Source organism: Lonchura striata, chromosome 8, assembly GCF_046129695.1.
Source record: "Lonchura striata isolate bLonStr1 chromosome 8, bLonStr1.mat, whole genome shotgun sequence".
Lineage (NCBI taxonomy): Eukaryota > Metazoa > Chordata > Aves > Passeriformes > Estrildidae > Lonchura > Lonchura striata.
In genome coordinates this window covers 3,910,478-3,933,315 of record NC_134610.1, presented here as the reverse complement: position 1 = coordinate 3,933,315, position 22,838 = coordinate 3,910,478, and the positions used below count along the sequence as shown (strand labels likewise).

Below are 22,838 nucleotides of genomic sequence, written 5' to 3'. Positions count from 1 at the left end.
TTCATTATTCCTCTTCAACCATGCCGCTTAAAAGCTATATGGGTTAAGAGAAATGGGGAGCCCCAGCAGTATCTGTGACCAGAGGAAAACTCTGGAGATAAAGAAAATCCAGTCCCCTGCTCCATTAGGAGTTTGCAGAGCAGCTGCTGAGCTTCATCTCAACAGCTGAAATATCCTTTATACTCCTTAAAAATGCAGGAAGCACACAAGCATCTCAAACTCCCTCCCTGCCACCAATTCATTCACCCCGATTCCACCCATGGCCCCAACATGTTGGTCTCATCACCCATCAGCAGACAGGAAAACTATTATACCCTTCACTTTTTTCCAATCAGTATCTAGGAAAACAAGAGCCATGTGCAAAATATAATCTAAGAACAGTCCCTTGAAAACCTCCTGCTAATGACAGGAGGTACAGAGGCACCATAAATATTGACTTCAAACACGCTGAGCCCCAGAGACCCCACGCACTCCACAATGTCAATGACCTTCCATGCAGCTGTTAGCATTGGAAATTAGGATTTTTCAAGTACAGATGCTTCCTTTAATGCTGAATTTATATTCCACTCATCATAGCATAGCGTGGTTAACAGTTGGACTTGATGCTCTTAGAGGTTTTTGCCAACCTTAACGATTCTGAGTCTATGATTAAAATCTAATATTTTTCTTCTGTACTAAAATGCAAAATTATATAAAAATATTTTCCAGTGTGTTTACACCAGAATGAGTATTAATTCAATGCATGACCACGCTCCAGGTTCTCTGCTCCATGTTAGAAAAAAAATGGAAGAAAATGTATGTTTTACTATTTCCAACTCTTGATGCAATTTCCAATAATTACATTAGAATCTAGTTTTACAGATTCTTTTGTGGCAAATTACTCTTTTCTGACACTCCTCCCTACCACTCCTGCCTATGGAACTTTTGAGGAAAAGACCTGAGGTCTGTGTTTATAGCACTTTAGACCTGAATGTTTAAACATCCACAGAAACCACTGAAAACCGATTCCAGACCAGGCTGGGCCCACAGGATCCTCTGCTGGTACAAAACCCCAGAAGAACAAGTTCTGCTGCAAACCAGATTCCATGTTGAGTAGATGGTAACACAACAGTCTGGAGGAGGTAAAGATGAGGGCTGTGTAATCAACTCCTCTTCCAAAAAAGCCTTTTGAATGGGCAACATCACTTGGGTCATCACTAACCACAACAGCCAGTCAACCCCACACAAGTGAACTTCTCCCAGTCAGGACCTTGAAGATTTGTGAAAACCATGGAGAAACATGAGGACACAAACTATTTGCTCCTGGGATCACTGAGAGTCACAAATACCAAGAGGCACCCAACATCTGATGGCAACTCAAGTTCCTCCCAAAGCACCTACCCACCTTTTTTCCTCCCACTTTGACACCCCACAGCTAAGACCTGAGGATGCAACAATAAACTGGAACCAACTTTAGCCTAGGATGATGGCAACAAAGAAGGAATTCAAGTGGTAAAGTAAAAACTGAAAAGAACCACAAGAAAATGGTCACTCTACTACCACAGAAAAGAAAAAAAACTTCAGAAAAAAAAAAAAATTCAGAAACTTGCCAAAATCACACCCAAAATCAATCTTTTCTTGCATAGTTTTAGTGTCTTTAGCAATATTTCTCAAAATTAATTTGGCAGATAAAATTTTTAACTGTTAGGTTTTTAATAAAATTGACTATCAGGAAATTTCTGCATTAAAAATAATTTAAAATAATTCATTTCCTCAAGGTTTAAGCATAGAGATGTCACCATGCATGCTAACTGCTCCATGTTTAGTCAGTTAAAACTCTTCTGTCACAAGTAGGAAATGCATTTTGCACACAAGAGCCAAAGGCACTGTCAAACCTGCAGCAATCTGCAGAACATTTGGAAAAAAATGCCTGCAAACTAATTGTTACTAGATAATGGTCCCATTTATCATTCTTAAATTCCATCTTTAATTAAAAATGGGATATTCTCTTACATAAATAAAAAAATGCAGATGTTCTCAAATTACTGCCCTTCAATTTCTTTAGTTTTTCCATATATAATATACATAGAGTTAGTTATGTGTTCAGAATTTTTTCATATTATTATATAATATCTTAATAAATAAAGATTTTTCCATACTCTAACTAGATACATGTAATTTTCCATAGAGTATGCTATATTAAAAAATATTAGCACTTAAAGAAAATATATTAACAGAAATCAGTAAGAATATTATTTCACTGCAAAAAAAAAAGAATTTGAAATTAATTTTCTATTGTTCTACCCATAATAATTTATACCTTTTATTTTTAAAACATTTGGTAAATCACTAATTTAAAACACTGATGAGTTGCATCAGGTAAGGTGGTGTGAGAGAAACATTAGCTCCACTCTAAATACATTTTTCTCCATATAATTCTTTGACATACTGTTAAAAGAAATGAATTCTTCCAGTTATACTGCAACAAGAAAAGCACATATTTGCTTTTGATGTTGTGTCCACTGCTGTTTCCTTCATTCTTTCTTCAAGTTGCAACTAGACGGAAATATAAATTCCAGCGTGCAACAAGTAAAATGGAAATTAAGAGAGCTAAAACAAAAAATGATGAACAAGAAGGCAAGGTTATAAACATAAACAATAAAAACAGTCAGTGCTCTGAAATGGAAAGCATTCTTTAAAATGACTGTGTCCACTGGACCATCAGAGTAAATGTGCAGGAGGAAGGGAGGAAAAGACAGGGACAAAGGACAAAGGCAAGAAAGGAAAAATACTTTCCAAGGGAATAAGGAAATTGTGGAAATCTTCATTACAGAACTGTAAACAAAAAAAGCCTTTCAGTTGCTTTGTATTCATCAAAGATATTCCAATTAATAGATGCTATTTATGTATTCCTAATTGTTTTTTGTAGGGAAGTTAAATTCATCACCATAATGAATCAAAGCCTACCAATACTTAAACTGAGATGTATTAAAGAGAAGAGGAAGAGAAAATAAATTAATCAAACTCTGATATGGGGAGTCAGAATTATATTATAATCATAAAATAAAATGTTTTCCATTGTGGCACAATTTGGCACAAAGATTGTAACCAAACTCCTGCCTAGGTATATGTTGTGTATTTAAGGAAGAAACAAGGTAATCCACAAAATTAAGTGGTTTATGTTTACACTAACATTTCTGGTTTGATAGAGAATGGCATTTATGAAGCAACTATCCATCCACAACCACCCTCACCCATGGTGTCTCAGCTCATACCAGAGTGGGCTCCAAGATTATGGCCCAAGTTCCTTGGATGGCACTACACCAGGAGGTGATGCCCTTGGAGAGCAACCAATGGACCCCAGCCTTGTTCTTAGGGACATTCAGTCTTGGAATCCCAGAGCAATCAAGAAGATAAAACCAGAAAAACCTTTGGCCATGTTTTCCATAGTGATCATGGACCTGGTCAGCACCTTCAAAATCTACACTGAAACTCATGGACACCCACAGCAGGAGGTAACAGCCCTCAGTGTTAGGGCACGAAAAGCGGATGTAGCAAAAGAATCCTGGAATGGTTTGGGTTGGAAGGGACCTTAAAGATCATCCCATTCCAAATCCCCTGCCATGGGAACCTTGGTTGCTCTAAGCCCCATCCAAGCTGGCTCTCCAGTAGAGGCACATGGGATGAAATTGTTAAGGAAAAGCCTCTGGATTCAGTCTGCTGAAGACTGGAAACTGAGATGCCACAACTACCTGAACCAAGACTTTCAAACTTCAGTGTGTTTAGGTCAAGTTAAAGTTTACTAAAAAGAGCCCCCAAAAGTATTAATATTAATATTGGTGCTAAGGTAGGCCTTCTCCCAAAAGTGCTTTGCTAGAAACAGTTTGCACAATGTAAAATTCCTTTTCATTATGCATCACTTCACAAAACCCAGTCTAGTTGTGGGTACTTATTAGGAAAATAAAGAAAATTAGTTATTTATGACACCAGAACACAAAGCTATAAATCTAAAGCATGTGCAAAGCAAGTAACAGACAAAATTTGTAATATTTACTTCTTAGTAAAAAAAAAAAAAAAAAAAACAAAGAATTTGAGATTACGAAAAAATAAAAGCAGCACCAAAAAATGGGGAAAAAAACCCAGTATTTTTCTCTTTACTAGATCTAAACTAAATCTTTTTTTACTGTCCCTTTGGAAGATCAAATTAGTGTTATGAGCTGGAATGACAATGAATTGTGGAAAGTATCATATTCTTTATAATATAGTAGTGTATATGTTTGTTATTTGAAAATAGAAATGTAATCCATAAGTAATCTAGAAATAAAAAATATACACAGCAACCACTTAAAAGGACAGATAAAATCCTCATTAAAATCCTAAGTGCAGAAACACTGAATCATAATGCACAATTTCATTACATTTTACTGCCAGCAATGTAAATATCAATTCTCCAGGTGATTCATAAAATTCATTTTAGAAAGAAAAATAAGGATTTCACCCAGCATTTGAGAACATAAAGGAAAACACATGCTAGGGTTTGAAAACCCAGACTGTTCTTTCCTTCTCTCATCAGAATATTTTGCTGGAATTTCAGCAAATCTTTTACACATCAAACAGACAACTGCCATTTCACATTAGCACTTTGTACAGATCACCCAGCAGTCCCAGCCCGCGTCCTCCCCGGCCCCGCACCTCTCCCCGCATCGTCTTCATCATTCCCAGCTTACTTCTGCCAAAACCCAGCTCCCATATATACACTTCCCCTGACTTCAAAGGAAGGAGCCTGCATTTAAACTCATCTAAACCCTCTTTTAACCATCCAAATTGTGAAATTGCCTAGTAATGGGAGTGCATTTAAGGGGGAAAAAAATAAAAAAAAAAAAAAAAGCATGTTGGACAAATTAACCAAGTAAAGTTTTTGGAGGGAAGAGTGCATGTGGGGGTTTCCACACAAAAACGTAAAGAAAACCTGTCACTTTTAAAATGAATAGCTACCATCTGCCAGCATTTTATCTGAGGCAAAGTTGATTAATGCAAAGTGAATGTTTAAGATCACATTGCTGTCTGCCTGAATAAATTTCAGGTAGTTTACTTGGGAGGTTTTTTTGTCCTCTTTCTTAGAAGATTTTTTTGCTGTTCTTATTGGATCACCCCCTCCAAATTTTTCGGCAGCCAGAGCTAAGAATAAACAAACATTTGTTCTTAAATCATGGTGCTGTACAAGGACTTTTGAGCACCAGAGCATTGTTTCTGGCCCTTCAGAGCAAGAGAATTCATCTCCTTCAGAGGGACATCCCACCTCCTTCATCAGCTTCACAAAAACTTTTCAGGCAGCCTCTCTCCATCACATTGAAAAGGAAATTTTTGCTGTCTGGTTGTGAGCAGAGAAACAACAGCAGTGCTGTTATCCTCAATAGGAAATGATTTTGCCTCTAGACCTGCCCTAATTTTTTACTTCATTTTTTTACTTTTTACCGGATTAAATCTTTTTTACCAATTATTTAATCACTCGCTTTTATACACTATCTTCACCATTAAAAAAAGAGCAAATCAATTATGACTCTAAACCTTTTTTCTGTTAATTTTCATACCTTGATTTATATTAGCATTCCGATAGAAATCATTCTTAAATCAATTTGATAATCCGATATCTTTCTCTCTCTGACCGATTACATTTTTCAGAAGTTTCCAGAACAGGTTTGGGGCGATATTAACCCAAATCAAACAAAACCCATTTTTTACACACATTCCCATGTTACATTTTTCCAGCATCAGATGGCCTCCATGTTCTCCCTCAGCAGAGAGAATTTCACACCCCTTATCCAGGCTGGGACACCCTCTATTATCCAGGGCTACAGCAGTGGAGGGCATCATCTGTGCTGAGTGGTGGAGCTTCGTGCCATTCCATATGGACGTATATTCTCTGTGCTTACACTCAAAGCTGGCTGGACACCAGCCAGCTCTGGTCAGAAGTCACCAAGTTGTTTTAGCTCAGTACATGGTGCCTGTGTCTCATATCTCAGTAGGGTTTATTGGTTTAGGCTCAACATGGTGCTAGGACGGCCATCTGGCCCCCGGAGCGGAGCGAACTCCCAGCCAGCTCCCTCCGGAGCGTGGGCAGGACAAACGTGTGTGCGGTTGCACCAGCCCGTGTGAACTAACCTGGGTGAACTCAAAACCGTTTGTTCAGGGGGAAAAAAAGAATGTGAGCAAGTTTAGCACTAATGGAATTAAAGAAGTAATGACCCTTTGTTCAGTGAGGGAGCGGAAAAGCAGAGAGCGGGGTGAAGCAGGGGCTCCCACACCTTCCTTTGGGCACCTCCACAATAAGGTGAGAATATGGAGATTTTTACTCATCAGCGAGTTACACCCACATGGTATTTTTAATAAAAAAAGTGTTTAAGGCCAGCTTGGATAGGGCTTGGAGAAACCTGGTCTAGTAGAAGATGCCCTTGTCCATGGCAAAGGGGATGGAATGATATGGTCACCTCCAACCCAACCCAGTCTGTGATTATGTGTTTCTAGGAGACCTGAACCCTGTCCTTATGGGATACTGGATATGACATTTAGTCACCTTGTATATTCTTGCCTTTACATCAGCTCATCCAAGCACAAGGGATCTCTAGGAGCACATTCCCTTCCTGTCCAGGAACACATTCCACTGTGCCCCACACAAAACTGCAGTTAAAACACAAAGAATAACAAAAACATGGGGTGAAACCAAGACAACCTCTGGGCAGAAAATTATTCAGTGACTCCAAAGAGATGAGATACGTCCCATCTTCAAATGCAGTGAATCTGAGCAGTAACATCAAAATACACACTCTTACCAGTTAATGCTATCAATGAGGCTTATGTTTATTCACCTATATATAGAAGCAAACACTATAAAATACCTTCTTTTAACTAATGTACTATTCATACATACAATTTATCTATTCCTTACCTGAACATTATGAGGGTCAAATTCTAGGACAGCCTCTAATGCAGGACAAATTACTGCAGTTCCTACAAAGATTATATAAACATTTCCAGTATTTTACAGAAAGATGTAAACAGGCAGGAATGTTTCCAGCACAAATGGGAACATTCAGATGGGTATCTATGTATTCAGATTTAATGAAATTTGCCCTGCCCTGCTTTGAGTTACATCCCCAAACACCTTCTCCAGGGCATGCAGGGACATTTCTGAAAACAAAATATCTAGAAAACAGATAAATCCGCAACCTTGTAAATGGTCACACATTCCCACAGTGTTATGTTTTCAGCAGGATTGAACTACTCACTGGAAAAAGAATTTTAAAGGTTGCTTTTTTTAAGATATTTAGGGAACACAGCTCACCATTTAGTAAAGAATTCACTCTATAATAATGCATTTTCTGCTTATAGAATAGAACAAAAGCATCAGCTCTAAAACAGTCTTAAATCTAGCAGATTTAATAGAATATTAAAAAAAAATCAAGAAATAACCACATCTACATTATATACTGTTGAAATAAGACTCTCCTTTGCTGAACACCACCCCCAGGTTTGTTTTTTTTTTCCAGAGCTCTATTAATTGAAAACAATAATTTGTTTTCTCTTTTGTAAAACGTAAAAAGCACAGAATTTGTCTTTAAAATATAGTTGTCAGATATCAAGGGGTATATATATGCTAACATTTACCCTAGGGGTATTTCAGGGCTAGAATCTGTTACAAATAAAATCTTTATTCATATGAACAGCTACCTGGGGGGCAATACTGAATGTTATACATAATATTTATATATATATATATATATATATATTTATATATTTAAAATAATATAGCAGTGCTATTAAAACCCACTGGAAGCTACACTGAATTTAGTCATTCTGTTTTACAGTCCTATGCTACTAACTTTTTGGAGATTAAATTACTTTCTGTAGAGGATAGCTCCTAAAATATAAACTCCTTTCATCTAATGTGTCATACCAGTATTTTGCTACCTGTAATTTAATAGATTGCTCACTATAATAAAGAAAATAATTACAGGAAAAAGAAAAGCATTTTTGTTTCTCATTAAATTGTGCAACAGCATTTTCATATTTGAGAACTTTCACTGAATTAAGAATTTTAAAAAGGCTAAAAAAAAATCTTTTTTTACATACTTTCTAGAATTACAGAATAGTTGCTGTGTGCTATGGAAAACAACTTTAGGCTAAAGATCAGACACCCACATTTATCAAGAAGCTGAAGCTGTCTGAAGAAGTTGGGAGACAAAGCAGTGAGCACAGCCAATCTGCAGAGTGCCAGCAGCCTGAGGAGGCTCTGCTGGACCTTCCAAATCCATGGAATGAAGATAATATCCCACCAACTGCTGACAAAACTCTCAGATGGTTGAAAACCTTGTCTAGAGAAAGCAGACAGTAATTCCTCCCTTTTTCAGTGCACTTCAAATGCTGTGATTTGGAAACTGCCACTACAGGAATGAAACTCCTTGCACCAATGCAACATCCAAACACCTTCTTTCCAATTAAGGAAAAATCATCTGTGACTCTGAGCAATTAAAATTCAGTCTGTGGCTGCTGCACATCAATCTGTGTGATCATTCCAAGATCTCTAGGCAAGTGATCCACCTTTAAATCCTCCTTCTGGCCTTCTGAGTTGAAGGGATTCTGGATGCTTGGGCTTCCCATTCCTCAGGGTTCCCATGCTTCTCTCAGGAGATGACAGAAAACATGAGCTGGTTTAACACATTGCTCGACAAAGCCAAGAAAACAGAAAAGCAAAACTTTTCTGGAGAAATGCAGCACAGATTTTGCATGGGAATTAATAAATCCAGGCAGTGCCGCAGATCAAACACTGAGGGTCCAATATCTTCCGTAACAGCTCTGCGTGCTCCCCGTGGAGGGTGAGGACACCTTCTCCCTGTGACAATCCCAGGGAGATCTCCACGTTCCTGGGAACATCATGTTCCTGCTCACCCAGAGAGCGGTCATACAGTTCACAAAAGTAACATTAAATGTCCTGTTCGTTACCAGCTCAACTTTAGTTTGTGCTCAAGGGAGGACCCGTCTGTTCTCCGATAAAAGAATTAGCAAGTTCATCACAGAAACTCTGCTCACTGCAGTGTCTGAATTTAACATCTACAGCTCTGTACTGCATCCTTTGTTTCAAAATCACTTTTTAAGACTACTCCTTAACTCTCTGAGTGTCACATTTAAACAAACAAACCTTCCTGCTCCCAAAAATCAGTTTATATGGATATAGTCCTGTAAACATATCCATACTACTTCTCTAAAATACATCTAACATCATACTGAACAGCATCGGTATTACTTCTCACACACACCGGGATCTTGAAATAAAGTACTGTTTGAACATAGAGATTTAGTAAGGCAGCTCCGTTATCACAAGTGTTTGCACTTGAAATATCCGTGACCTTTCTGCACTACTAAACATACAAATAAAAACAAGGTATTTATGAAACGTCACGTTTACGGAAAGCAATTGGAAAAGAAAGGGTTTTTTTTTCTGTAAATAATATCAGTATTATAAGTAATGCAAATTTGGTATTTTCCATGACCTCCTAAGAAGGTTGAAATATTTAAGTGTGCAATTCCAAACATGCAGTACTGCCAGTTAGCAATTTAATTTTTTTAAGTCTTTACAAACTGCTACCTGGGAAGCTGATCTTCAGTGCTTATTAGAAAGCTTAGAAATAACAGAATTAAAATTAATTTTAATCAATGTGTTTTCTAATATGAGAGTAGTCATCCTTACTAGGTTGAATCTGATGCACTTATACTTTCAATTTAATAAAATAATCAAAACATTCAATTAAAAAACAAGCATTAAAAATGTGCAAGTAAAGTAGAAGGTACCTCTAATCAGTTTTCCTCTCACCAGCCATATCAGCCCTTGATCCTAAAATTTTATGCTGCCTGCGAGGACAAGGTACAAATTCTATTTTAACCATCACATCTTTGTCAACTTTGACTGTTTGATTCCCTCTGCTCCAACCCGAACAGCACCAGCAAAGAAAACGCTTCCCTCTCCTTAAGATGCTCCATTGGTTAGATCAGATTTATTTGCTGTCAGTAAAGGTTGTATTTGCACATAAGTCTATGACAGATTGCAAGTTTATTAACTTCAAGTGAGTTTTCAGGCTGCTGGGTTGAGATTTTTTTGTTGGGTTATTGGGTTTTTTTGTGGGATTTTGCTTTTTTTGTTTTTTTTGTCAGCGCTCCCTCCCCCTTTCCCCAAGATGTGGGTTACTTGACAAATTGGAGTTAAGTTATCTTAGGTCAATGTAACTGTAAGTTAAACTAATGAAGTGTATGTCTATGAGTGATGTCTGATTAGTTTAATGCAGTTAGTGCTGGACAGCTTGGGCTGCTGACCTTGAAGGAACACAGATAACATTGTGATGCGTTGGAGGATGTGGTTGTGATACAAGACAAATTTACATAACAGTTTGTCATGTACACTCCTCCAAAACAAAACTGTTGCAAAAAGAAAGCAAGAGAAAACGAACACTAAATGCCTCGCACAAGACAAAACGGGGAAAATTAATTATAACATTTGGCTTGAGGTGGGAGATTATTTTAAATGAGAGCCAAAAGCAGGCACAGGAAAGGTGTACATTTACACAATGTGTGTTCCAAGATGTCTTAGACATTGTCCTGGGTAACACTGAGAAAATCCAGCCTTCTAAGCACAAATCTACTCTTGAAAAATTATATTCCTTCCTCAGGAAGCACCTACTCACTCACAGTAAAAAATACCAGACCCAGTTCTGAACTGTGACTCGCTGGCACATCATTCAGGTGTGCTCAGAGTCCTCCTGAAGTTTATTCTGCAGCTGCTTGTGCTAAAGAACCCTGTGCATGAACAGTCTCTCCCCATGAAGGTGCACAGTCCCCACACAATGTTCTGCATGCTGTGAGCAAAGCTCTATCTCACTGCTCCAGACAATCACCTTGCCACATCTCATCTGATCAGGTAGGCCAAGCAAAACTGCTGGGTTTAGAGACAGCTTGGCTCTGGAGGGGCTGATTCTCACTATGTGATAGCTATCTTGTCGACCTAAATCGCCTGTTTTTATCAGCCCAGGTTCTAGCTGATGGAAATTTGCTACTTACATAAACGTAGAATTGACACCCACAGTTGCTGGCAAGTTACTGAACCGGACCATCATTAAGATAAATCTGCTCCCTTAATCCTGCAGGTCAGCCTGAGCAGGACACTGATAAATCAGACTTGCTAATAGATACATGGGAGGGCACGTGAGGAAGCTTGCAGTGTTCACATCTGTGCCATCTCTCAGCCTAATCTGTGAAGCACAGTTTAAACCTTTGAGAATGAGTGAGCTCACATGACAAATTTCAAATAAGAAATACACATACATGTATAGACATGAGGTATCCACGTACTGAGAGACTCGCGGACTGGAGATGCAAGACAAAACAGTCCTGGAAATTCTAAATAAAACATGTAATTTCTCAGTTATAGCCCAAGAAGAAAAACTTGTGATGCCCACTGCACGTCCCTAATTGCTCCCACATACACCCTTGCATACAAACGAGGAGTAAGTTGAAGAGACCTGGTTGAAGGCATCTGTGTGATTTGAGTTTAGAAATCATTCAGTTCCTTGGTTACCTGTAATTCGAACTTGTTGGCACTGTTTGCATGAAATAAAGAGCAGAAGTCCGTGCCTTCCAATGCCACTTCTTGGCTGGGAGTGTGCAGAGGACACAATCTTCTTGCAGCTCTTCCTGGAGAAGATCCATCAGCTGTTTGTGGGAGCCACCATAAAAGGGTTCAATGAGAAGGACACTCATTTTCCAAGTACTTCAGAACTGTCTGAAACCTGAAAATGAAAATAGAGAAGTATTTTACTTTAGAAACATATCTTTCTTTTTATTATTATTGTTGCTACTTAAGAAAATTATATTGGAAAAAGAAATAAATATACTCCAAGGCCTTGTAATATAATCCTTAATATTATATTAATGAGTTTACTTCAGAAAAGGCTACTTAGCAATTATGATGACTAGATTATTTTGACCTTTCAAAGATACTGCCTGTAAATTTTAAATGAATGAAAATGTGCAAGACTTAGGAAGACATATTTTCAATGTATGGGTTTGTTTTCAATCCGATATTTAAAAACAGCTTTGCTTTACACACTAACTCCCTGATACGGTCAATTATTCCATAACTTAGGATGTAGCTTATTCATTCTAATACAGGTTTCCCTCCTTTTCCTGGTGGCAAAGAAAATTAAAGAGCAATTCAAATACACTTCAGCCAGTGATTTGGGTAGGAGACAAAGGCAGGGAGCAACTTGAGGAGATGCAGTTGGGGCATCCCCCAGGACACCCTCCTGCATTGCTGGGATCACAACCCCAGCAACAAAAGGAGACATAAACCACTTTATTTCTTCTGAGTACTCCAAAGTGGGTGGAAGAGAACACTAGAGGAGGCTCAAGGAAGCTCTGAGACAAAAAGCCACAGAGCTGCTCACAAACAGGATGCAGAACGTGCTGCCCAAAGCGAGGGGACAGATGAAAACCCGGTGACTATTGCTCATCGCCCTCATGAGTCACACCCTTGGGGTACTCAAAAGCTGCTTTTCACATGCTTCGAGCAAAGCCACCACACACAAAAGCTGAAAGCAAAACCCTGAAAGGTGTTCACCATCCACAAACACCTCTCTGATGGTTTCCCTCTCAACATTCCCTAAGAATGATGGACTCCCTGCTAAACTCAGTTACTCCAGACTCGTGTTTGACACTGTCCATTGCAAGACCTTACATCCATTTCCTGACCTGCAATTTCTAGTGGTTTCAGACTGTAATCCTTATCTTACCAAAACCTCTGGTGACAAGAAGTGAGAATTCAACAGAGAACTACATACTCTCCTGAAAATCTCAATCATCATCTCAACCATAGTTGAGAAATTTAGTTCGATTCAAGATCAGGTTGAAAATATTATGTATTTTGTAATCAGAGGGCAGAAAGCAAACAAAAAGCCTTTTAAGTGCAGTGTAGCTATCATAAGATCAGTTAACCAGCAACAAAAATCCAAACACTGAATCAATTTAATTGGCAGACAAAATATAAGAAACCTTTAGGTCGTTTTTTGTTGCTGGCCCACCTTGGTGCCAGATGAAACAGTGATGGAGAGCTTCTGGGTCATTACAGAACAATCAGCAAGAGAAAAAACATTCCATGCTACAACTTTATTGTCTTAATCCAGCCCGGATTCAGGTTATAATTTGCTCTATTATTCACTTTTCCAAAATATTTCAAATAAATGATTTGTTTTAACAAATACATTCTTTGCAAAGCCAAAAGGAAAGCCATCTGGAAGTAGATACTTCACTCCATTTTGGAGCTTGCTTCTTTTCAGGTAGCAAAGCAGTTTCTGATCTCTTTTCCACTGACCTAATTTCAAGAAAATCACACTTTTGAGATCACTGACGTTTTCTGAATTTACAATGATGTAACCAAAATCATAATCTCTCCTCCAAAGCCCTTTTGGAGTCTGCAGGGTAATAACTGCTATAAAAACACAAGCTGTGGTTTAGAATCTGCACTATTCACCTAAAGAACAATTTGTAATTAATCATGCTATGCTTGTCATCAAATGCCACCGAAAATTTAATTCAAGGGACTAAAGGGAAGTGTTTTATAAATTCAGCCCCTAAAAACGGGGGTATGAGAAGAGTTGGTAAATGCCACTGAGTCAGTCACTCGGGGAGGCTTGCAACTAATTTACAAATCATTAGCAGTATCAGTAATAAAGCAATTTGTTCATGAAGCATCTGATCAGATCACACTTCACCAGACTAGTTCTGAAACTGGTTTTATCACCAGGTTTAGCTGAACCCACACTGTGCTCTTTGGTTTTATTTTGCACCAGTTTTCACTGTTCATCCCTCACGGGAACAGAGAATGACTGTACGTGCTGACGGTAAGAGATTGCTCAGTCCTCGTGTTTCCTCCTGCTTAAAGACCCTGACATTTAGTTACTTATTCTGCATTTACCTACCTTTAGATCTATTAGGGAAACTGCAATACACAAGTATTACTATACAATAAACCTCCTTTGGCTATTTGCATTGGGAAACTGGGTTGAATCGTGGCTGTGTCATGGAGTGGGTGTTAAAATAGCTCTTGATATGTAATTCTTCACAATAACACTCATAGACCCTGTGGCAGCAGCCCATGAGGGTGACAATCAGCAATGACACATTTTTTTCAGAGACGACCTAAAGATCAAAGGTTTTCTTACAAAACTCACTCGCTCCAAAAAATGTAGGTACTGCTTATTGAAATCCTCACTAGCACTTGTAGGATTCTGTTGTTGTGTGATCTCTATACATTACCAGCAATATACAACAAATTCAATTCAGAAAAAATGTTACCATGTTATGTAAGAAGCAGTAAATGGTTTATTTTATTCTCTTTTGTTGTTTGTTTTTTTTTTTTTAAATAAGATGCTGCCTACATAAGATACTACTAAAGGATAATGGCAGTATAATATATGTCACATTCACTTCAGGGCTTGACTACGATGAAGCAACTAAAAAGTCAATAAATCTTCTGTTTTTAAAAGATACACTGATAATGCTAAGGAAATTATATTACATATAACTAATAATTTCTTGTACTTAGAAAGACACAGAGGAGGTAGGACATGGTTGTTTGGCTCATATTTCACCCACATGACTTCCAGTTTTGCTCACATACAAAAATAACAGCTATTATTTTTGCTTTATTTCCCTTGACCCAGCCAAGTTAAGGTAAATATGTACCATAAACTCCTCAGAGGTCTCCAAAAGACACAGCTGATAAATGGCCTGAGAACATTCACCGTATCTGATGGAATGCAATCCTCAATTAAATATAAATCACTCCAGGTATTCTTTTCCCCATTTCAAAGAAAACAACAAATATTAGAAAAACAGAACTGCTTCCCCTTTCTCATTACAGTATTTCCTCTCTGGAGCCAGCAATCCTGGGTGTTCCTCAAACAGCTCAAACCCATCCACACGGCTGCAGGATACTTTCCTTTGAAAATTTCCTACTCTGTCTTTACCATACAGAGCAGCACATTCCTCAGGATACACATTACACATCTGAAAAAAAAAAATCCTTCCAAGTGGCAACAGTGTCCAAATGACATGACTAATACAGAGGTATACTGAAGTACTGAGAAGTGTAGGTGGGTAATTAGGTGCTGTCACAAAGCCAGCCGCTCACAGTGACATTAAGCCAGGACTTTTGTCATTTGCTGCAGCTCTACCCCACACTGAAACATGGCAAGTGATGGAGTCTCTGAAAGGGCCACTGCTGGTTGAACCAATAATTTCCTTTTAAAAGGAAGTCTGAGTACTGTACAGAGTAATAAATAAAAATTATCTTTAAAGGCATGGAAGAATTAACTGTTCAACCAGCCACAAAACCATGCCTTCTTTTTAAACCCTAGGTGAATGCCAACTTAGATATTTTCGTTAACCAACCTAGGCAGAGAAAACCCATCATTTTCCACAATTTATTAAAGAACACACGTTTACTCTTACATGCAGAAGTGTGGTTTCACAAACATCAGTACAGCTCACATCAGGAAGCCATAATTAGCTCTGTTCATTGACGTACTCAGACAACATAAATTACAGACCACGTCTGAATATCTGTCCAACAAAACAGCTGAGCAACCATCCAAACTCAAAGGAATAATTGTTAATATATTCCACAGGTAGAGATCTACTATTAGTTACAGGAAATAAGGTATATGGTTTCAGTAATGATTGTTTTAACCGTCACAGTCCCACACATATGAGAAATTTATTCCACCACCCTATCCGAGCACACGTGGTTCAGAGTCTCATAACTCAACCCACTGCAAAACCCACCAGGTACAACCTGTGGACATTAACACACTTAAACCTTTGATGGTTTCACATAAACTCGCTGTGATGGCTCACACAGGCAAAAAAATTTCCATGTTGCACGTTGCAATAAAATGAAATTTTCCAAAGGACTTTTGAGAGTCCTTTACCTTTCCTCCTCTGTCCCTTCTCCTTCCCATCCTTACCTGAAGGGGGGATGTGCTGTAAATACACACACACAGATTGAAAGAGCCTGCACTGCCCTCCCACTCATGACAGTGACTCACCGAAACCCCAAAGCTGTACCTTAAACACAATCACATCTTAAGGTTTGACCAAAATTTAACTTGTCTCTAGACAACCCAAAAGTACCAGTTCTGAGATTTGTCATTACTGAACTGCATAAGCGAAAATGACAATTTGTCTTTTATATAAACCAACTGGAAAAAGCAAGAAATCCTCCACTTCTTTTGAGAATGTGGTAAACCAAAATCGTTCACCTGTGTATTTGGATGGCTGAGCAGCAGTAACATTTATTTACTGGTGACACCCATAAACCACAGTCTGGCCCATGCACACAACCTGAGAGCTGCAAACACCTACAGAATGCCAAAATCTACCATTACCTGGAGGCAGCAAGGAATGAAACTTGCATGGCTTTCCTGGCCTGCTTTGGTTTCACTAAAATATCACGTCTCATTTTTACTGTACTTATGATCTACACATACAGGGAGTGACAGAACGAGGAGAATAGCTTTAAAATGAAGGAAGGTAGGCTTACACTAGAAACTGGGAGGAAATTTTTCCCTGTGATGTTGGAGAGACCCTGGCACAGGTTGCCCACAGAATCTGTGGCTGCCCCTGGATTCCTGGCAGTGTCCAAGGCCAGCTGGACAGGGCTTGGAGCAGCCTGGGACAGTGGAAGGTGTCCCTGCCCATGGCAGTGGTGGAACTGGATGAGGTTTAAGGTCCCTTCCAACCCAAACCATTCAGCGACTCTATGATGCAATCAGAATTGCAAACAACATAATTTTTAAAGAATTGGTTTGCTCTTAATCAAATTGTGAGAACTGCCAGGTTCAGTTCTTATGTCTGTGTTTTCAACCCTGAGATGGAGTACCAGGAATTGGAAATCAAAATTTTTAAGACGTCCCATGGCTATCAATCCAAGAGACACTCTGACACAAGAGACAGTTAAGGCTCCTTTTGGAGTTTATGCATTTAGAAAGTTAACGTGCTGTAAAATTTGCACATTACCCTGAGAATGCTAAGTTAACAATATTGCTATAAATCCTTAGGAAAAAGATGTTAATGCATATGTAATGTATGCATTTTAAAACTCTGAATTTAAACTGTTTTACTATTTTATCCAGGCAAAGACACTAATGACCTTCATAATTTTCTGTTGTAAATTAAATTTGTTTTTCCCCAGCTACAGCAAAGCAAAAAAAAATTAATCCCTAGAATTTTATTTTTACCTTCTTCGCTGACACAGTCTGAGACCACCATAAATACTTTGCATCTATACTTCTAGCCATCCTCAATCAACATCTTTGAAGATCTTAATCTATACTGAATAAATTATTGCAATTTATATTTTTTTTCCAGTGGAGAAAGACATCTGTGCATCACATTTATAGTTAACTCAAAACCACAACAGTCAAAGCTACCTCTGTGGGGAAGCCTCTATCCCCCCATGGAGCACAGCGTTCCAAAGATATATTTTCAGGGAAATTTCCCTGACTGATGTGCTGATCCTTCAGTACTTTGAGAATGACAATTACAATATGCAACTTGGTTCTTTTGTGTCTAATTGACCTCCTAAATTTTATACACAGGACTAAATAATACTAAGGAGAGGGTATGAGGGATACTCGGTACTCTGTAAAATCCTTTCACAAATTCAGATTTACAAAGGCAAATTAAGCATTGTTGACATTTAATTAGGATAAAATCTTCCTCCAAAGAAAGGCAAGGTAGAAGGGGAAAAGACACAAAAAAGGTGTGATGGAGAACCAGGATGATGCTCTGCCAAGGAAACAACTACAGCCACCATCATCCACCACCAGGAAACCCAAATAACTCTTCCACAGGCTTTGTTCCTCTGTCTCCTCCCTTCAATGGTCCAAATTGATTTACAGAAGTTAACATGAATATGCTGCAGAAGATATTAAATAATTATCTTCACAAGAAATTTTACATTATTTTGAGACGCTCTTCTACCACTAACAGGATTTTTTTTTGAACAAGGTAAAAAAGAAATACAGCACTAATATCAGAGTATAACCTCATATGAGAGTATGCCAGGTTTGCAATTGGATCTGAGAGAAAATTAGTTATTCTGATTTAACAGTTAATTATCAGCTCCCATTTGCCATGTAATTCAGAAGCCTGGAAAAATGAAAACTGATTTTAACAGAGACTGCTAAAGTTAAATGATATGTTGGCTTTATCCAACTTATTTGCAGTGTGTTTACAGCACATGAAGGATCAATAGAGTTTACAGGACTCAACATTTCCAGTGCTGCACCTATGACTATAAATTTGATAGCACTGGTGATGCTGAAGGCTTACATTAGGTTTAAATAGATGAAGGATCCTTGATTTAGAGTATCTCCGAGAGGAGAGGGAACTAATAGGTGTGGTAATGGGAGATGTAGCACTATTTTTAAACTTGACAGGAGACATATTAGTTGCTAGTTCCCTATTATAGAAAAAGTCTCAGTCTGGTAATAATGGGCTGGCATTTTGAAATTCCTCCGATTTATTAGGAATATGATGAGAAATGTGCTCCACACGCTCTGAGCTTCAGACCAGCTTCTGTACAGAAGGTAAGAATTACAATGTGCATTCATGGTCAGTTTAAAGAACATACGTATTCATTTTTAAAAAGTCACAAATATTTTAACTGATTTTATTTGAAAGGCACAGTCTACAGTGCATATTAGCTGATTGATTAAAAGACAAAGCACTTGCTAGAAGCCATCATTAGTCACTCTGTGAGGTAACAAAAATCACTCCACATCAAAAATTTTATTTGCTTTCCCCAACGAAATTGAAGTAGCAAAACACTAAATGAAGACCACTCTTTGGTCAACAGAATTTGGGATTGAGAAATTAAATTGCTCTTGTACAAAAGCTGGAATTCCAAGAGTTAATTTAATCATTAGGCTTGGTAGCCTGAGATGTTTGGTACTTGAGTGGGCACAAACCAGATTTCTTTTGCAGTCAGGTATCCCTTTGAATATGTGATGAAATGATCTGCATCTTCAGTCACACCTTGAGTCCACAAAAAGGATGGAACAAGATCAACTGTCAAATGGAGCTCAACTGTGAAATATCAGGGAGAGGTCCCACATACAGGAGCAATTCTGAGGGCAGGTGGCCAGACAGCCAACTCCATCTTGAGCTACACCCAAAGCCATAGGGGCAGCAGGTCCAGGGAGGGGATTCTGCCCCTCTGCTCCTGTGAGATCCCAACCGCAGACCTGCATCCGACTCTGGGGTGCTCAGTACAAGAGAGATGTAGAGTTGGTAAAGCCAGGCTGGGAGAGCTGGGGGTGTTCACCTGGAGGAGAAAAGGATGCAGAGCTCAGAGCCCCTGCCAGAGCCTAAAGGGGCTCCAGGAGAGCTGGAGAGGGACTGGGGACAAGGGATGGAGGGACAGGACACAGGAACAGATTCACACTGAGAGGGTTAGATGAGACATGAGGAAGAAGTTTTCCCTGTGAGGGTTGGCAGGCCCTGGCACAGGGCATCCAGAGAAGCTGTGGCTGCCCCTGCATCCCTGGAAGTGTCCAAGGCTAGACTGGATGGGGCTTGAAGCAACCTGGGATAGTGGAATATGTCCTGCCCACAGCAGGAGGTGGGAGCCTCCTGGATGAACTTTAAGGTCTCTTCCAACCCAAACCATTCTGTGATACAAAGCTCACAAAACATTTCAGTAAGATTACTTCAAAATTTATTTCAACCATGATGGAAAATGAACTTCCAAAGCAGAGCCAAATGTACCTGCCTTGTTTTTCACCTCAAGACCTGCAACTACATGAGCACAAAAAGGGCAATCATGAGGATTTTGCCAGCCTATGAGATCCTTCATCAAGGGAAGAGAATAAATGATCAAGTTATTGTTTGTAAGATGCAACATTGAAGTACTGGATCCCCACAGCAGCATGGGGTATGATGCTCTTGGGTATGATGCTCACTAAGCAACTTCAAGGCTGAAATGTTACATGTACAAAAGAAGTCCTCAGTCTTACATATTAAGTACTAAAATTCAACTGATGAAGATTTTTGGTCTTTCATTTGCCTCTTTTCAGCTCAGGAGAGAGCTGAACCAGGGCTTCATGCTATGAAGCCATGAGAAGAGAAATACCCTCATTAACTTCTGTGCAGCCAGCACCACATTATGGCTTTTAGAAACCCCTCAAAAGCTCTCAGAGTCAATAGCAAACATCACACAATACTGAATGAGGGCTTCATACAGCACTGAACATTTTTCCATGTTAACAATATTTATATCTTATTTCCAACTTGACATGCAGATGACATGTTACCCACACCAATTTATAAATACAGCACAATAGGAGTTGCCAATTTGATTTAGTGGTGCAGCACCCTGTTTCCTGTAAATAATTCCCCTAGCAGGCTTTGACTAAGCCCTCTGAAAGGGCTCTAGAAATATTAAAGGCTCCAGATTCTGGCCAAAATGCTTTCTGACAGCTCACTGCAAGTGTTCCCCAGCATCTCTGCTGACCCAAGAATAGCAAATTTAATGACTTAAGTCACTTGTTTCCATCCTCTTGTGTGCAGAGTTTGCAAATTACTTCAAGGATTGGCTTAAAGCAACGAAGAAAAGCATATTCATACATTTTATTTTACTTCACAAGTATCAGAAAGTTAAGGGGTCTGCCTCCTCCACTGGGAAGTATCTATGGATACACACATTGCAGAAAGCTGAAAAACACTGACACGAGTTAAATAAACATGTCTGGTATCATCTGCCAATTGAAATGGTGAGCATTGCAGGAAATATTTGTTTTCCATGAATAAAAGCGATACACAAGCATCTCAAAACAATCTGTTTTGGAAGGTTATTTTGGGTGTTTTGTAAACAAGTTTAGGTTCTGAGCTGATGTTTTCAAAACAGATACTGCAAAGCGAATAAATATTCATGTCTGGGGGAGACCCTAACAGACATTAAACAAGTGTGTGGCCCTTTTTAACAGTGCCACAGATAAAGCAAGGCAAGGACACTCAGAGAGGACATCAAGATGTAAATTTTTTCCTTGAAGTTTCTCAGATGGCTGAAAAGTGCCATTAAAATCATCATGTTCAAAAAACCCTGGGCCTTAAAAACTTGGCTTTTATTGTACATAAGAAAATCTGCCTATAACCCACAAACAGCACTGTAGTCTTTAACAAAAAGAATTTTAAAAAGGGACTTTTTTTACTTGACTTCATTATAAATCATGAATGTATCAGTACAACTCACTTAAGGTTTTCAGCTTTAGGGTCACTTGGGAATCATTTTTGCACCTATCTAAAAAGAGAGTCTGAAAACCATTTACTGTGCTTGAGCAACTCACAAAACTTTTCTTCAAAACCTGAAAACTCATATCAAATAAAACATCCTGCTCAACAAAACCAAAATTATGCTGTCACTTACCAGCTCCTTCCACTTGTACCACCACACAACCTACAGAACCTGGAAAACTGCTCCCACACACTGGTACAACACTAAGAATCACTGAATAGTTTGGGTTTGAAGAGACCTTAAAGGTTATCTTGCTCCAACCCTGTAGGCAAGGACACCTTACACTAGAGCAGACAGCTCCACACCCCACCCAGCCTGGCCTTGAAGACTTCCAGGATTTGGAGTCCAGGAACATTAAGTGTGGTTTATAATGGCCATGACTACAGGGGAGCAGAGAACAAAACATATTCACTGCAGGGGTCAGAGCTGAAGGAACTATTTTAAAGTTGTTACTGGAAGATCCAAACTATTTATAAAGTTCAACTGGCTATTAGTAGGTGCTCTTGCTGACAGTTCTGATAAAAATCCCAGAAATACCATTACAAGGCAACTGCAAGAAACCATTCACACCTCACACACGCAAGGTCTGTGCTTAATATTCCCACTTCTTCATTTCAAAGCCACAAATATCACAGCCTTTGCCAGCAAGTTAAAAATCTGTTCTGATTCCTACTAAAGGCATCAGGGCTGTGCAGTTACTCTGGCCATTGGGAAATTTTTGGCAATACCCCCAGTTAAGCATTCACAGCAGCCGTAAGCAGCTCGTGGAGGCCTGGAGAACAACAGCACATGGACAGTTTGGAAATACCTCTGTAATCAGGGCAGTGCTACCTCACAACAGTTCCATGGGCAGTCAGACCCACAGCGAAGCTACAGCTGAAACTTCTGGTTATTTTCCATGACCATGGACCTGTCTGAGTAGATCCAGAAGAGGTCACGAGGACACTTCAAGGGCTGGAGCCTCGCAGCTCTGGATCCAGGCTGGGAGAGCTGGGGGTGTTCACCTGGAGAGGAAAAGGTTCCAGGGAGAGTTCAGAGCCCCTTTTGGTGCCTCAGGGGCCTTCAGAAGAGGCTTTTGGGACATGAGCCTGGAGGGACAGGACACAGGGAATGGCTCCAGACTGACAAGAGAGTAAGGTTAGACTAGAGATTTGGAGGTGCTTTAGTTATAGAGATAACATTAAATCTATATTTAAATCACCTATTTATGCTGTGATTTTCAAAAATCATTTTTATTAAGTGGATCTGAAGCCAAGAAAAGTGTTCCCCAGGCCTTACCACAAAGTGAACGATGCAGATCTTCCTGAATATTTTCCGATCCCATCTTCCCATCAGTGTCTAAGCACAGACTAATCCCACAAAGCTTTGTAAGCAGTACATACTTGAAGGTGTTCATGAAACTGATTTAGCCCCACATTTAAGGCAGAAGTAAACCTGGAAGACACTCTCCCCCTTTGAC

At 39.1% G+C, this 22,838-nt stretch overlaps 1 protein-coding gene across 6 annotated transcripts in view; it reads right to left on the bottom strand.

Moving 5' to 3' along the window:
* The window catches only part of QTMAN (queuosine-tRNA mannosyltransferase), a 170,971-nt gene that overhangs the window by 106,148 nt on the left and 41,985 nt on the right, over nt 1-22,838 (bottom strand). For 5 of the 6 annotated variants that reach the window (XM_077784897.1, XM_077784899.1, XM_077784901.1 and 2 more), the window contains exon 4: nt 11,603-11,813. In XM_077784897.1, coding sequence (XP_077641023.1) covers nt 11,603-11,784 — 182 coding nt within the window. In that variant the 5' untranslated portion in view covers nt 11,785-11,813. Of the gene's footprint in view, nt 1-8,178; nt 10,125-11,602; nt 11,814-22,838 lie in introns of those variants that run through there. The other variant, XM_021530349.3, reaches the window with a different exon arrangement.